The sequence below is a fragment of the Myxocyprinus asiaticus genome, chromosome 14, assembly GCF_019703515.2.
Source record: "Myxocyprinus asiaticus isolate MX2 ecotype Aquarium Trade chromosome 14, UBuf_Myxa_2, whole genome shotgun sequence".
Classification (NCBI taxonomy): domain Eukaryota; kingdom Metazoa; phylum Chordata; class Actinopteri; order Cypriniformes; family Catostomidae; genus Myxocyprinus; species Myxocyprinus asiaticus.
In genome coordinates this window covers 13854425-13869389 of record NC_059357.1, presented here as the reverse complement: position 1 = coordinate 13869389, position 14965 = coordinate 13854425, and the positions used below count along the sequence as shown (strand labels likewise).

The 14965-nt window shown below is 39.5% G+C and overlaps 1 protein-coding gene across 1 annotated transcript in view; it reads left to right on the top strand.

The window, feature by feature from the left end:
• The first annotated feature begins 547 nt into the window (after positions 1-547).
• Positions 548-14965, top strand: part of LOC127452352 (major vault protein-like) — a 28319-nt gene continuing 13901 nt past the window's right edge. The window contains exons 1-8 of the mRNA XM_051717769.1: positions 548-707; positions 5255-5419; positions 6052-6247; positions 6921-7044; positions 8196-8327; positions 9257-9351; positions 10371-10607; positions 11146-11271. Of these exons, the coding sequence (XP_051573729.1) occupies positions 5283-5419; positions 6052-6247; positions 6921-7044; positions 8196-8327; positions 9257-9351; positions 10371-10607; positions 11146-11271 (1047 nt within the window). The 5' untranslated portion in view covers positions 548-707; positions 5255-5282. The remainder of the gene's footprint in view (positions 708-5254; positions 5420-6051; positions 6248-6920; positions 7045-8195; positions 8328-9256; positions 9352-10370; positions 10608-11145; positions 11272-14965) is intronic.

Below are 14965 nucleotides of genomic sequence, written 5' to 3'. Positions count from 1 at the left end.
GGCCCTATTCACTTCAACCGTAAGTGCCTCTCTGTAATCTCGATTTGTACCTTTTTTTTTTTTTTTGGTAATCAACATTATGCTGTCAAACTGAGTTTTACTTGTATTGAACCCGGAATATTCATCTAAATTGGTTTGTATTTTTATATACATATGTTGCTCCGTAGTTAGGTAAATCTGTAAAAAAAAAAAAAAAAAACGCCACCCAGAGGGAAGTTTTCTTGTATCACAAAGCATTATCGTGAATTGTCCTAAATATCACTTTACCACTAGCACCACAGACCCCTATACACAAGTTTACCAGAATCAGAATGAGTTTTATTGCCACGCATGCTTACACATACAAGGAATTTGTCTTGGTGACAAATCATTTGTCTTGTACCACATCATTCTTTTAAAACAGGAAGCTGGGTTTGCCACAAAAAAATATTTAAATGGTACGCTAATTATAAGTGATAGTAAAAGCTACATGCTTATAATTAGTTGGTGAAATGAATTGGTCCTTATGCATTAGTTACCACACGATCTACAGATAAGATACACTTGGCTAAATCACATCCAGATACAGAAAACCACGTGATAATCCCACTCCGGGAAGTCCCACTTTTGTTTAGAACGACACACGCCAACTGGAGTTATTATAAAGCAACGTAGAGCATTGATAGCCTCTGACAGGCAGCTGTTTAAGGACTTATTCCTCCGAAACGGTAAGTCAGGCACTCATTACTTTTGCTTAACTGTATTTTGAAGAATAGACGTCATAACTTTATGACGCACTAATTATATGCACTTTTGGACAGCTAAATTTCTCTAATATTCTGCTTTTGAATGTGCAGAAATAAGGGAGGGACGCAAAAAAAAGGCTGCTTCGCTTACGATGCAGAAGAATGGCTGTCGTCTTTTTGGACTCGATTTAACTAAAATAGTCAGTTCAACGATCATATGATCGTATTTATGATCGTCGCAAAATCAGATAAATATATTAGATAAATACAAAAAAAAAAAAAAAAATAGTGCCAGCAGACTATGTCGTACTAAAGCTTCAGGTAAATCCTTCAGTAGTCATGCGATACTTTCCGGATTGATAAATGTATATTGGTGCATTGTTCCATATTGAACGGACCCAGCCCCTCAAACTGACGTCACAGAACGCGGAAGATGAACGTGAAGTTCATAAAGCTGTTAACTGTATTAAAGAATTTTCAGATATATCAGGATTCCAAATAAATATGAGTCAATCGGTTCTTTTTCCCTTGAAAAACTGTACTTTATCAGATATATGTGGTATTCCAATCAAAAATAGTGTGACTTAAATCATTAAATCATTAAAAAAACAACAACAATAGATTTAATATGTGGTTACAAAGGGATATGTCATTACAAGGGAGGATAATAAATAATGTTACATATCCCCAAGAGATTTAAATTGGTGTAAGGCTTGGAGAACAGTTGATAAATTCTTTGTTAATAAAAAAATAAAGGAAGTTTCATATAAAATAATGCATATAATTTATCCTGTGAAACATGTATTGGAACGTTTCATATTGAATATTGAATACTCTAATTGAATTCTGTAATAATGATAAAGAAACCATTTTTCATTTATTCTTTCACTGTATTTACACAAAGATGTTTTGGGTTGATGTTGAAAATGTCATTAAAAGGAAACTCAGTATAGATATAAAACTGTGTGGGAGTGATATAATGATAAATGTAAATGACTGTGGGATAGAAAAGTATAAATCATTCAATTGCTAGTTTTACTGGGGAAGTTACATATACATAAAACTAAGTGGTCTGGTGCTAAACCACATTTGTTTTCATTTTATAAATGATTTTAAACAATACTGTAATATTTTGTATAAGTGTAAAAAAAAAAAAAAAGCTTCCAGGGCTCATAATATTGTTTGCAAATTCACAATTGATAGATAAATGGCATCTTATCCCTTTATTTGTTTTGTTTTATAATACTCTGGCATTATTATTTTTATTTGTTTAATTTTTCTGTATCTTAATATTTGAATAACTGAATCCTTTGTACCTGAGATGGAAATTATACAATTTTGATTGTGTGGAATTTTCTCTTGATGTTATGTACGTGTAGCGTGGAGGGCAGGGCGAGGCTGGGCTGGGCCGGAATGACACACACAGCTACCTGAAATTCTCTCTCTCTCTCTCCCGAACTGTTGTCTCCGGTCGCCTTTATCCCTTGCTCGCCTCATCAGGCTGATTTGGGTCCAGGCGTGCGTCATTCCGGCCTGGCCCCGCCCTCTGCTCTACAGTATGTTAATATCCAGTTTAAATGTTTTTATTTATTTATTTTATTTTTTATTTTTTTTAAATGATGTTGACATTTACATTCATTTACATTTACGAGAGAGAGAGAGAGAGAGAGAGGAAAAAAACGTACTTTTAAACAGCTCTTCAGCATGAAACAGTTCTAATGGTGCAGTTTTCAGGGTGCATCGCCTGGTGTCAAGTTTCAACACATTCAAAATATATATATAGGGTATTAAAATGAATAAATGTCTGTTTTTCCAGCCTGTTGTATTAGTATTTATTTATCACCCCTTATTTATTTTAGATACAGTTCCTATATATTGTTATTTACACAGGGCAAGTATACTATTTATCAAATGTACTTTTATTACGTATCGTATTTTAATGGGGATATAATTTATTACAGCTTACAGTTACGTGAGCAAACAAGGTTTGAACATCAACCGTAACAAGATCAAATTGAAGTTAATGGCTTTTTAACACTTGTATGTACAAATATGAAGGCTGTTTATTGGATCAATACAGGTAAACGTCATATTATGCGACTATGCATTACTTTACGGAGAGCTTACGATGTACTAGTTAAGTCTTGCCTTAAGAACAGGTGGTGCAACCAAAATAAGCACTGACTTAGTTACAAACTAACTAGTAGTTACTAAGCCCTTAGTGTGAACTTTACGTCCCAACTTACGTGAGACCATATGCACAGCTGGTGCAACTCTACCCTGATCATTTGTTTAATTGCAAATCATGCCTTTGCTGTTATGGGTGTTGCTGTCCAAACGTGGCATGACTTGGCACAATCTGATACCTGGTATCATTTATTTGCACTTCACAAACTTTTATTTAGGCTGACCAACAAATGGCCTGCCTTTACTGAGGACTGTATATGTTGAAGTAGGGTGTGGAGAGATTGTGAGTGTTGTGTAACATGCCTGGAGTTTTTAGGGATCTGTGTGAGTGTGCAAGTGAGTGTGTGAAGTTTTGATTGACATGGATTTTTTCCTATTCTAAACACCAAGCATTCATTTAGACATGATGAAATCAAGGATTTATCAACAAATTGTATCCATAATCTGTTAAAAAAAAGAAAAGAAGAAGAACTGAGCATGTCACCTGACTCCTAGTAATGTTATCATTAATTTTCCTAAGAGATAAAGTTAACAAGCTGAGGTGTGTATGTTCATAAAATCTAACCATGCTGCACTTTGTCCTCCTAGACCTTCCTTAAATGCCACTTTTATATTGATGTTCATTCATTCATTCATTATTAGAAATTGAAATAGACAGTTAAATCTTAAAGTAATATTCCAGGTTTAATACAAGTTAAGCTTTTGTGGCATAATGTTGATTACCAAAAAGTTTGTTTTTGACTTGTCCCTCTTTTTCTTTAAGAAAAGCAGAAATCTGGGTTCCAGTGAGGCACTTACAATGGAAGTGAATGGGGCCAATCCGTAAAAATTAAAATACTCAGTTTCATAAGTTTAGCCACAAGACGTAAACAATATGCATGTTAACATGATTTTAGTGTGATAAAATCGCTTACCTTTTCTGTCTAAAGTTATAGCCAATTTTACAACTCTGTGCCATGACACCGTAAACCCTAAAACCACTGCAAAAAAAGACCATTTAAACAACTTTACAGCTCAAATAATATACATCTTTTTACAAAAGCATTAATGTAAGTGCTTTTATAATTTTTTATAATTATAAGCTTCACATTTCTGCCTTTAAACCCTCAAAAAATTGGCCCCATTTACTTCCAATTTAAGTGCCTCACTGTAACCTCGATTTTTGCTTTTTGTAAATAAATGAGGGACGAGTCAAAATTATATTTCTTGTGGTAATAAACATTGGGCCACAAATGCTCAAGGCGCTGATCGGGCACCATCTGCATCCCATTATGTAGTCCATTCCCTGTCAAGCACCAGCGATATAAACAAAGACAGCACATTCATAAGAAGTTGGTTGTGTAAATGGACTGTATGCAATGAATTAGAAGAGTAAAAATATGGATTTACATTATTTTGTGCGTCTTTGTTAAATGGGACACGTTCCATTAATACAGGTAGAAAATGTGGTTCAGGATATGGATGTAGGCTCCGTTATGAATAAGTATTAATCATTTTCATCTACTGACACACAAATCATGGCTAGCATTAACAGTGATTGTATCGGCAAGCACTTCACATTCACCGGTCGACATTGATTTTGAAAAATTTAATTCATTTATTGAAACATGACAAAAATAACCAAAAATATTTCTAAATTCAAAGTACACTTCAACTGAAACAAAAATATAATCAAAATAATGAAGTGGTTAAAAAAATCATACCAAATCCAAACATTTTACTCTCTCCTTCTTCCACCGGCCCCTTTTGCAGTGACTCAAACATTATGATAATAATTGAAAAAATAAACCATGACTTCTAGAAAATGTATTGCAAATCTCATAATTTGTTGTTTGAACAAACGGCTTCAACAGCATTCATCAAGACATTATTTTACATTCTGTACTTTCAGAATTTGGACATGAACATTATTACCACCTGCTGGTGAATCTCCAGACAACAAATGCAGGAACTGAATTTGGACTTTGCGCTGAGTTAAGAGGTGGTTTTGAAACGTCTTAGTGCAATGACCAAATTCTTAGGAAAATAGCAAACTGTGCTTTGCGCCACTTCATTTACAAACAATACACCCACAGTTTGCGCACCTAAACCCACAGTAGCGCAAAAACTCCCACCCATGCCCACTTGTGCTTTGCGATGGCACAAAAATTGCACTTAGAATTAGCGCTCTCACGAAAATTGTATAAGACGTTGTGCAAGGTCGTAGCACATAGCGCTGCACTTTGCGCGCACGAAAATAGAGCCCAAGGTGTTTTTAGTTTTTGTGTGTTAGTCGCAAGTGGAAAACTATTTTGTTCTAACATTTGCTTGGTCACTAACTTCTACATATTTCTGTATTCAAGTGTGTGAAGGAAGCCCTCAGGTAGGAATATGAATGCTGATGAACTGCTCGGTGCATCAATCATTAGGATTCCACCCCACCACTACATTCATGTCTTGGATCAGAACACCAACATCGCACGGGTGGAGACTGGCCCCCTCACCTACATCCGCCAGGAGAATGAGAGGTAACCTGTAAAGAAGCTGTAGAATGGCTATTATACAGTCGTTTTAGAAGTATAGATTCCCATTAGTAGTAGTTTTCATGACTGTCAGAACCTGATTCCATATACAGCAGGTTCTGACTTGATCTCTTTAATATAATTTCTGATCTGAACAAAGAAGTTGAAAGAAGTAAGGGATTTACTGGAGAATTATTTTTAGGGCTTTTAGATATTTTACAGATTAGTGGTATGTCCAGTTTCAAACTAGGAGTGGGCTGCAAGGATAAGCTGTGTAATCAAGCCTATCACAGCCTCCTTGGCCTAGAATCCAAACAACATGATCACGTTTATTAATAGTGTCTAGCTCAATATTTTAGTTTCTTTTATTTATTTTAAGATCAATTTTTTTTAGCTTGCTGTTTCTGAAACTGATTCATTGTTTTATTTTTAAAATGTTTCCTACTTAAGCAAATGATAATAAGGTTTTTATTGTCAGTAGCACTGTTCTATTCCACACATATTGGTTCTTGTATTACATTATGAACTACTAACAATGATCAAAGTTTATTTGTCAGCTCAAAGTATGTGCACTGATATTATGTGAATGTTTAAATCTTATATACCTTAACTGCGCTCCCCTCTTTTTTCTCTACCAGGGTTCTCTTTGCCCCAGTGCGCATGATCATGGTGCCACCCCGGCACTACTGTGTTGTGGTCAACCCTGTTGCTCGCGACGCTGAAGGCCGGGTTCGGTGTGATGCATCTGGTCAAGCCAAGCTACGACATGCTGACCTGGAGATCCGTCTGACTCAGGACCCCTTCCCTCTCTACCCTGGAGAAGAGATTCAAAAAGTATGAAGTTCCTCATGTTGCCTCTTTTAAGTATGGGAAATATGTTGCTTTTCAGTTTGTGGCTAAAGGACTCAGACTTGTGGGGAGTGTCAACATATTGTGGTTTATTTAAGGAATCTCAAAACTGTGTACCACACCTTTGATTTATTTCCATCAGCTCTCATAAGACTTTGAATAAATAACATTAAGCGCCATTTTGGAGTGGTTAACACATTGCATTTTCATTAATATTCATGATAAATATTTGGGATGGGTCACAATGGTCAGTCGACTACTTTATATATTTTTCATTCTAGTTTTTTTAGTTTGGGCCAAGACATTGCCATACACATGCAGACCAATGTCTTTCTCTGTTGTATTGTGTCTCATGTTGTTTTTTGAGTGTACAGCCCCTTTTAAGAGACTGTGTCAATTTAAAAATAGTCCAACTTTACAAAAAAATTATGTTGAACTCCATCTAGCTGTTTTTGAACATAATAACGTGTCCCATCGGGATCAGGTGAAATCGTTCTAGTTATACAGGGGTTTTTTAAGACAGTTGTCGACTAGTCATTCAGGCAACCGGTTGACTAGCCGATTTTGTAAATATGTAGGTTTCTGCACATCCTAATAATGATTATCAACTACATGTTCTTATTATTACATATTGAGTCTCTGTCTCTTTCTCTCACAGGATGTGACACCATTGCAGATTGTGTACCCCGATACAGCCTTGCGTCTGCAGGCCCTGCTAGACTTCGAAGAGGAGGAAGGAGAGAAGAGAGTTGCAGGAGATGAGTGGCTGTTTGAGGGTCCAGGTACAACTCCAGAACAACCAGAATCCATTGCACCTGCTCAAAGCAAATAAGGGGCAAACCGTGAAGAGAAGAATGTTCTTTATTGTTGTTTTTTTTCAGTTTCACACATAGGAAGTGTGAAGAACAAATAATAATAAAAAGAGAAGAGGTTTCCCCTTCACTTGTTCACTTATGCATAGTATTATTGCTCTTAAATGAAAGCCAGTCAAGTATGAAGTAGATAACCAGTTATGAAAGGGGAAGTGGTTATTCAGCAAGAGGCATCTTGCCTATGGGTAACATATTAAAATAAAAGGGATAGTTCACCCAAATATGAAAATTCTCTCATAATTTACTCGCCCTCATGCCATCCCAGACTTGTATGACTTTCTTTCTTCTGCTGAACACAAAGATTTTTAGAAGAATATTTCAGCTCTGTAGATCCATACAATGCAAATGAATGGTGACCAAAACTTTGAAGCTTCAAAAAGCACAAAGGCAGCATAAATGTGATCCATAAGACTCCAGTGGTTTAATCAATGTCTTCTTAAGCGATCCAGTTGGTTTTGGGTGAAAACGGATCAAAACTCCTTTTTTTATTGTTTATCTTGCCATTGCAGTCTCTAGGCATGATTGTGATTTCAATCTCAATTACACTTCCTAGTGCTTAACACATATACAGAGTGCTAGATGGCGCTAAGAAGTGTAATCGAGCTTGAAATCATGATCGCCCAGCAAACTGCTGATGTCAAGCTTTATTGTGAAAAAGGAGTGATATTTTGGTCTGTTGGTCAACTGAATCGCTTCAGAAGACATGGATAAAACCACTGGAGTTATATGGATTACTTTTATGCAGCCTTTATGTGCTTTTTGAAGCTTTAAAGTTTTGGTCACCATTCACTTTCTTCTAAAAATCTTTTTTTGTGTGGAAAGAAGAAAGTCATACACATCTGGGATGGCATGAATGTGAGTAAATGATGAGAGAATTTTAATTAATGGGTAAACTATTCCTTTAAGATGGGATTAAAAAAAACAGCATCTAAACAGCATAGTATAAAGTATAATGCATTGCATCCAACATGTTGCATCATCTGTATGTTCATTATGACATGCCATCTTATGGTAAAGCATGTGTTGGACCTCTAAACTGGTGAGCTTCTTATGTCTGGCAGGGACTTACATTCCCAGGAAGGAGGTGGCAGTGCTGGAAGTCATAAAGGCAACGGTGATCAGAGAGAATCAGGCCATTCGCCTCAGAGCCCGTAAAGAGGGTCTGGACCGAAGTGGAGTCCGCAGAGTTACTGGTACAAGAGACACAGACTCACACCTACTTTTGCACATACAAACTAACAATACAAAAATGTACACACTGACAGACATGCATACTTAAATATATGTTTTTAAAGGAATAGTTCACATAAAAATGAAAATTCTCTCATTATTCACTTACCCTGATGCCATCCCAGATGTGTATGACTTTCTTTCTTCAGCAGAACACAAATGAAGATTTTTAGAAGAAGATAGAGCTCTGTCAGGTCCTTTTAATAAAGTACACAGGTGCCAGCACTTTGTCATATTTAGACAGCATAAAATTAATCCATGTCCAGTCGATCAATGAATGTCTTCTGAAGCGAATCGATAGGTTTATGTAAGAAACAATAATTAAAACATTTTTAACTTTAAATTTGCGCTTCCATCCAGAGCTCTGATGCTGTTTGAAATGGCCGAACTCTCGCGTGACGTTTGTTCTTCTGTTGTAAATAAGCACTGCTTTCGAATTCTCGCGTGAACTCGCCGACATGCTTACGGCATGCGTTAGCTGCTGGCAGGAAGCACTTTTTAAAAGTTAATAATGTTTTAATTCTTGATTTATTTTTCACACAAACTTATCGATTTGCTTCAGAAGACATTCATTGATCGACTGGAGTCTTGTGGATTACTTTTATGCTGCCTAAATATGACTTTTGGACCATCAAAGTGCTGGCACCTGTGTACTTCCATTATAAGGACCTGACAGAGCTCTATCTTCTTCTAAAAATCTTCATTTGTGTTCTGCTGATGAAAAATAGTCATACACATCTCGGATGGCATCAGGGTAAGTGAATAATGAGAGAATTTACATTTTTGGGTGAACTATTCCTTTAACACACAAACCTTTTGAATAGTTGGTGTTTTGAATGCACACTCCGAAACACATGCCAGAAAATTTGGTGTTTGTGTTTGTTTGTATCAGGTGAGGAATGGCAGGTGAGTAAGGTGGGAGCTTACCTGCCTGGAGCTCATGAAGAGGTTGTGGATATTGTCAACGCTTTCATCCTCACGGACAAGGTATCCTCCCTCTCACTTCCTGTCTGTCTCTTTCCCTCTCTGTATCTTGGTCCATTTTTCCCTGTAGTTCCCATCCATATTTTCTTTTCCAGATTATCAGATCTTGTTATTTCCTAAAGGGATAGCTTACCCTGAAATAAATTATTTTGCCATTTACCCATCCTCATGTTGCTCCAAACCTCTATGACTTTCTTTTTTCTGTTGAACTCAAAGGGAGATGCCTCCGGCAACATTCACTTTTATTGTATGGGAAGAAGATGTAATGAAAGTGAAGGGTGACAAACATTGTCCCTAACAATTCCTTTTGTGTTCCACAGAAGAAAGAAAGAAAGTCATACAGGTTTGGAATAACAAGAGGGTAAGTAAATGATGACGTAATTAAAAACAATTGTTTTGGTGAACTATTCCATTAAATGGACAGGCAGCAAGAGATTGAGGGTTAATTGGTTTTGTGAAAAGGTTAACATGGTAATTATGGATGCAAGTTCTTAACTAATGAAGCCATAGCTTAAGGGAACACTTTGAATGCAATTTAACCCAAAAATTAAATTCTCTCATCATTTGCTCACCCTCATGCCTTCTGCTGATCAGAAACGAAGATTTTTAGAAGAAAATCACAGCTCTGTAGGTCCAAATAATGCAAGTGAATGGGGTCAAAAACTAGACGCTAGGAATCAAGCTTGAAATCCTGATTGCCAAGTAGACTGCAGATGTCAAAATGTACAGTGAAAATTGAGTTACCTTTTGGTCTGTTCTCACACAATTCAGATTGGATCGCTCCAGAAGACATGGGTTAATCTACTGGAGTTTTATGGATTACGTTTATGCTGTCTTTATGTGCTTTTTTGAGCTTCAAAGTTTTGGTCACCATTCACTTGCATTGTATGGACCTACAGAGCTGAAATATTCTTCTAAAAAATTTCATTTGTGTTCTGCAGAAGAAAGAAAGTCATAGATATCTGGACAATTTTTGGGTGAACTATTCCTTTAATGATAAATGTCTTTATGTGATTACTTAGAAAGCCTTGCATGTGCGAGCTATTCGGCCATTCCGTGACGCCGGAGGCCGGGACCGCCGCACTGGAGAAGAGTGGCTGGTGACCGTGGCAGACAGAGAAGCCCATATACCCTCTGTTTCAGAGGAGGTTGTCGGGGTTGTCGATGTGACGACTCTAAACAGCAGGCAGTACTGTGTGATTCTGGACCCTGTTGGGGCAGATGGAAAACCTCAGCTTGGACAGAAGCGAGTGGTGAAGGTGAATGTTTGAATTATTTTCTAGCTTAAATACTGGACAGTTACAAAGCATAAGGGTGTATCTTACTAAACCGCCTTATTATATTGAATGCTGCTTAATTAAATGTAGATTCAATCTCCAATTTTTATTAAAACATTCTGTTAAGCCAGGGGTTCTCAACGGAGGCATTCAAAGGATGCCAGGAGGTGCTGAGAGCAAATTAGTAGAGACGGGGCCGTTAGGTTACAAATGGGGGGAGTTTATCAGTTATAATAATTAAAGGGAATGGAATAAGGGAGTGAAGTAGGGGGTGTTCATCAAAAAAAGGTTGAGAACCACTGTGTTAAGAAACTTATACAATCAATAATAAGATACATTACAGTGAACATGTGTTTCATGTCATAGCTGTTACTATATTAATAGCTACATGCGTTTAGGTTCCTAACTAAAGAACCAATGTAATTCATTAATTTTTCTGAAGGTCAAATTTGAAATTTGATTCATTGACCATGGCAAACTCTTTACTTGAACAATTTCTGTCTCTCTCCTCCTCACACAGGGTGAGCGTTCATTCTTCCTAAGGCCAGGTGAGCATTTGGAGAACGGCATTCAGGATGTGTACGTGCTGTCTGAAGAGGAGGGACTTGTGCTGCGTGCCGTGGAGGCCTTCACTGACACTGAAGGGGTATCTGACACACTTGATTATCCATTATTACTTACTAAAATGACTTGGTAACTAACTAGTAAATTCATTTAAATAGTATTCAAACAAAATGCAAAGTGACAAGGTGAGAAATAAAGAGGGTGAAAATTAGTACATACAAAAAAAAACAACTGGACGGAAGTATAGTGAAGTGGTAGGGTGGAGACTGATTAAATGAACAGAGATTGTGAAACGAGAAGACAAACAGTGAGTGGGTGGACTGTATTTACCTAGGTTAACAATATTACCTGTTCTGCAAGATGCTAGCTTTGTCTCTTTGTACCCACTGATTAATATGACCGATCCCCAGAAACAAACTCATGTACAACGTTCTAGAAAACTGCATTTATCATTAGGTTTACTGTGATAAAAAAGAGATGGTTTCTTTCACCCACTTATCCTTATTGTGTTGTGAACTGGGCTTGAATTTACATGCTTCTGTAGCAGTTGGCATTGAAATGTATACAGTATATACAGTGGGGTTCAAAAATCTGAGACCACATTGAAAATCTGGGATTCAAAAATCTAATTTAAACCTGGAAAAACACTGAAAGTTATTGGTGTTTGAAAGAAATGTTATGCTGTAAAATGAATATGAAATACTGCACTATTCCTAGATAAGTAATCAAATACTGGTAAGCAAAATTGTAACACTGACCAGGTGAATGCCTTTGTACAAAAGGTCGGCATACACCCTTCAGCGGATGGGACTTCCCTGCAGATGCAAAAGGACGATTCATCGCCTGACTCTCTGCACCTGCAGCGAAAGACTCACCCGCCCCCTGCAGTGTTCTGGCGAAGATTCTCTCCGCCTTGCAGCCGGCAACGGGTTCTTCGCTTGTTGCCTTGACAACAGTGCCTCAACGAGACTCCTACCCACTTTCTGCAGTGTTCCGGCAGGAGCTGTATCATATATATATAAATTCATCCACGGGATGTTAAAAGTTCCAAAAAGAGCCGCTTGCGTGTACGCATCCAGGTGCTCGATGGAGGGTTCTGAGGGACGATTCTGCCTCCTGCACCCTCCCATCCGCATCCACTGTGTTCGGTTCTGAGGAAACACGTGAGGAGGCATGACGGGGCCGCGAGGTAGAGATGGAAGAATCCGAGGAGGATCTCGCAAGCCCAGTGAGCCCCTCGATCTTCCCACGCAGAATCCTCGCCAGTGCAGTATGTATGTGACGAACTCCGGCCCTCTATTGGAGAGCATGGTCTTGTCACATTCGGTGGTTCTGAAGGCAGAGATGATACCATGTCCCTCGCAGAATCAGAAATGGGCAAATGGTCCACGGAGGATGTTGCCACCCCTTCCCCAAGCGAGGGCAAGGAGTGTGCACAGGCCACTGACAGAGAGCCCCTTCGCATCCTCACATGGGCGGTTGAGGAGCTCTGTATCGAGTGGTCCCCTCCAGAGGAGCCGGTAAAGTCCCGCTTGGACGAGTGGTTCCTGCAGGCCGGCCTTCGGCAGCAGACTGCGGCCTGGAAAACTGCACAGTTTTTTCCGGAGGTCCACACAGAGTTCACGAAGACCTGGCGGGCACCCTACTTGTCTCACAGTTCTACCGAAAGTGGACCATGCAGAGGAGAAGGGATATTTGAAGCTTCCCCCTATTGAAGAGCTGGTTGCAGCCCATCTCTGCCCAACTACCACTGTGGGATGGAAGTCCTGCCTTGCCCACCCCTCTAAGCCGTGCCAACTGACGTTTGCACTGGCTGGACGAGCTTACATGGCGGTGGGCCAGGCCGGTTCTGCACTTCACAGCATGGCGATGCTTCAAGTCTTCCAGGCCAAGCTTCTCAAAGATATAGATAAGCAAGGCCCGAACCCTGAAATGTTTAATGAGCTCCGCATTGATACAGACTTGGTGCTGCGTGCCACAAAAATCACCACGCAGGCCATCGGAAAAGTGATGAGTAATCTGATGGTTTTGGACCAGCATGTCTGGTTAACGCTCACAGAGATCCAGTATTGCCTGACAGCCTTTTCGGCAAAGCTGTGGAAGGCTTCTCTGAGCGCATCGGTGAAAGTGAAAGCCTCGTCCGCCTCAGCACGAACCCTGCGCCAAAGGAAAAACCAGTAGGCGTGTTCCTGACAGGCTCAATGCTTGGAATCTGGAGCCCGTTGTTCTTCTCAGATCAGGTCAGAAGAAAACGCGGTTCAACACACATGCTGTTCCACTCCCCCTCCCCGCAAAAGTTTGTTGGGACCCGGATGTTATGCAAAATGTTGTTTCTGAGTGTTGTATGCAAATAAAAATTTCAAAAAGAAAAGAGAAAAACGCTCGTTGCGGCTGCACGAGACACACATTCTCAAAGCAAGGGCTCAATTTCTCTTCACACTTCTCATACCCCACACACTATGCTCAACCACTTCCCTATGGCAAGCGGCGTTTCATCTCCTATACTGAGTGAACCGATGCACCCGCTGCCTCATTACGCAGATGCGTAGCAAGCTCTCACGGGTGTGTCAGATTGGGTGCAAAAAAACGATCGGACATGGTTATACGATCCAGTTTACACGCCAGCCACCTCGCTTCAATGGCATTTTACCGTCCACAGTTCCGTCACGAGATGCGCTACTGTTACAGGCAGAAATTCACAGTCTCCTCGCAAAAAAAAAAAAAAAAAAACGCGATAGAGATTGTTCTGGATTGCCATGCCCATAAAGGGCTTTACAGATGCTATTTTCTCATTCCGAAAAAGACGGTGGGCTTCGACACATTTTAGACCTGAGACGCTTGAATCGCACACTTGCAAAATGCCTGTTCGAAATGTTAACTCAGAAACAGATCCTATCGCACATCCGCCCACAGGATTGGTTTTCGTCAATAGATCTAAAGGACGCGTACTTTCATGTTCAAATTGTACCAAATCACAGACTGTTCTTGAGATTCGCATTTGAAGGAACTGCATATCAATTAAAATCTTTGGCACCCTGCACATTTACAAAATGTGTCGATTCAGTGCTCACCCCTTTGAAGATGAGTGGTGTTTGCATTCTAAATTACCTCAATGATTGGCTATTAATTGCCTGATCAGAGGCTTTGTTATGCAAGCACAGAGACTTGATACTTCACCATTAGAACAGCCTAAGTCTCAATGTCAACTGGGCGAAAAGCACACTTTCTCCCAGCCAACAATTTTACTTTTGGGAATTCTAATCTACTCCGTGAGCATGTGCGCGCACCTCACGAGTGAGCTTGTTCAGCCCATTCATCAGCGTCTGTCTCAGTTCAAACTGGGGAAAGCATTTCCACTGAAGTAATTTCAGAGAATGCTGGGTTTAATGACAGCAGCATCCACGTCATACCATTAGGTCTTTTACACATCACGTATCACGGCACGCCTGGCACCAAGGATGCATGCGCGTCACTGTGACTTGCCGCTGTCTGGCTGCTCTAGCAGCTCCAACCTTTTATCAGCAAGGTATTATACTGGGTCAGGTTTTCAGGTGAAAATGATGCTTCCAACACAGGCTGGGGCAGGTGCAAAATGCCGTGAAGGCTTTTCATTCCGACATAGCGAATTATCACGTTCTGATTCCAGTTGGACAACATGTCAGTAGTGGACTCGATCTCTACCAATGATGAGCCTGGCGCAACGCCTCCTCATGTGGAGCAAGCGCCATCTCCTTTCCCTACGAGCGACATATGTACCGGGCCGCTTGATCTGTGGA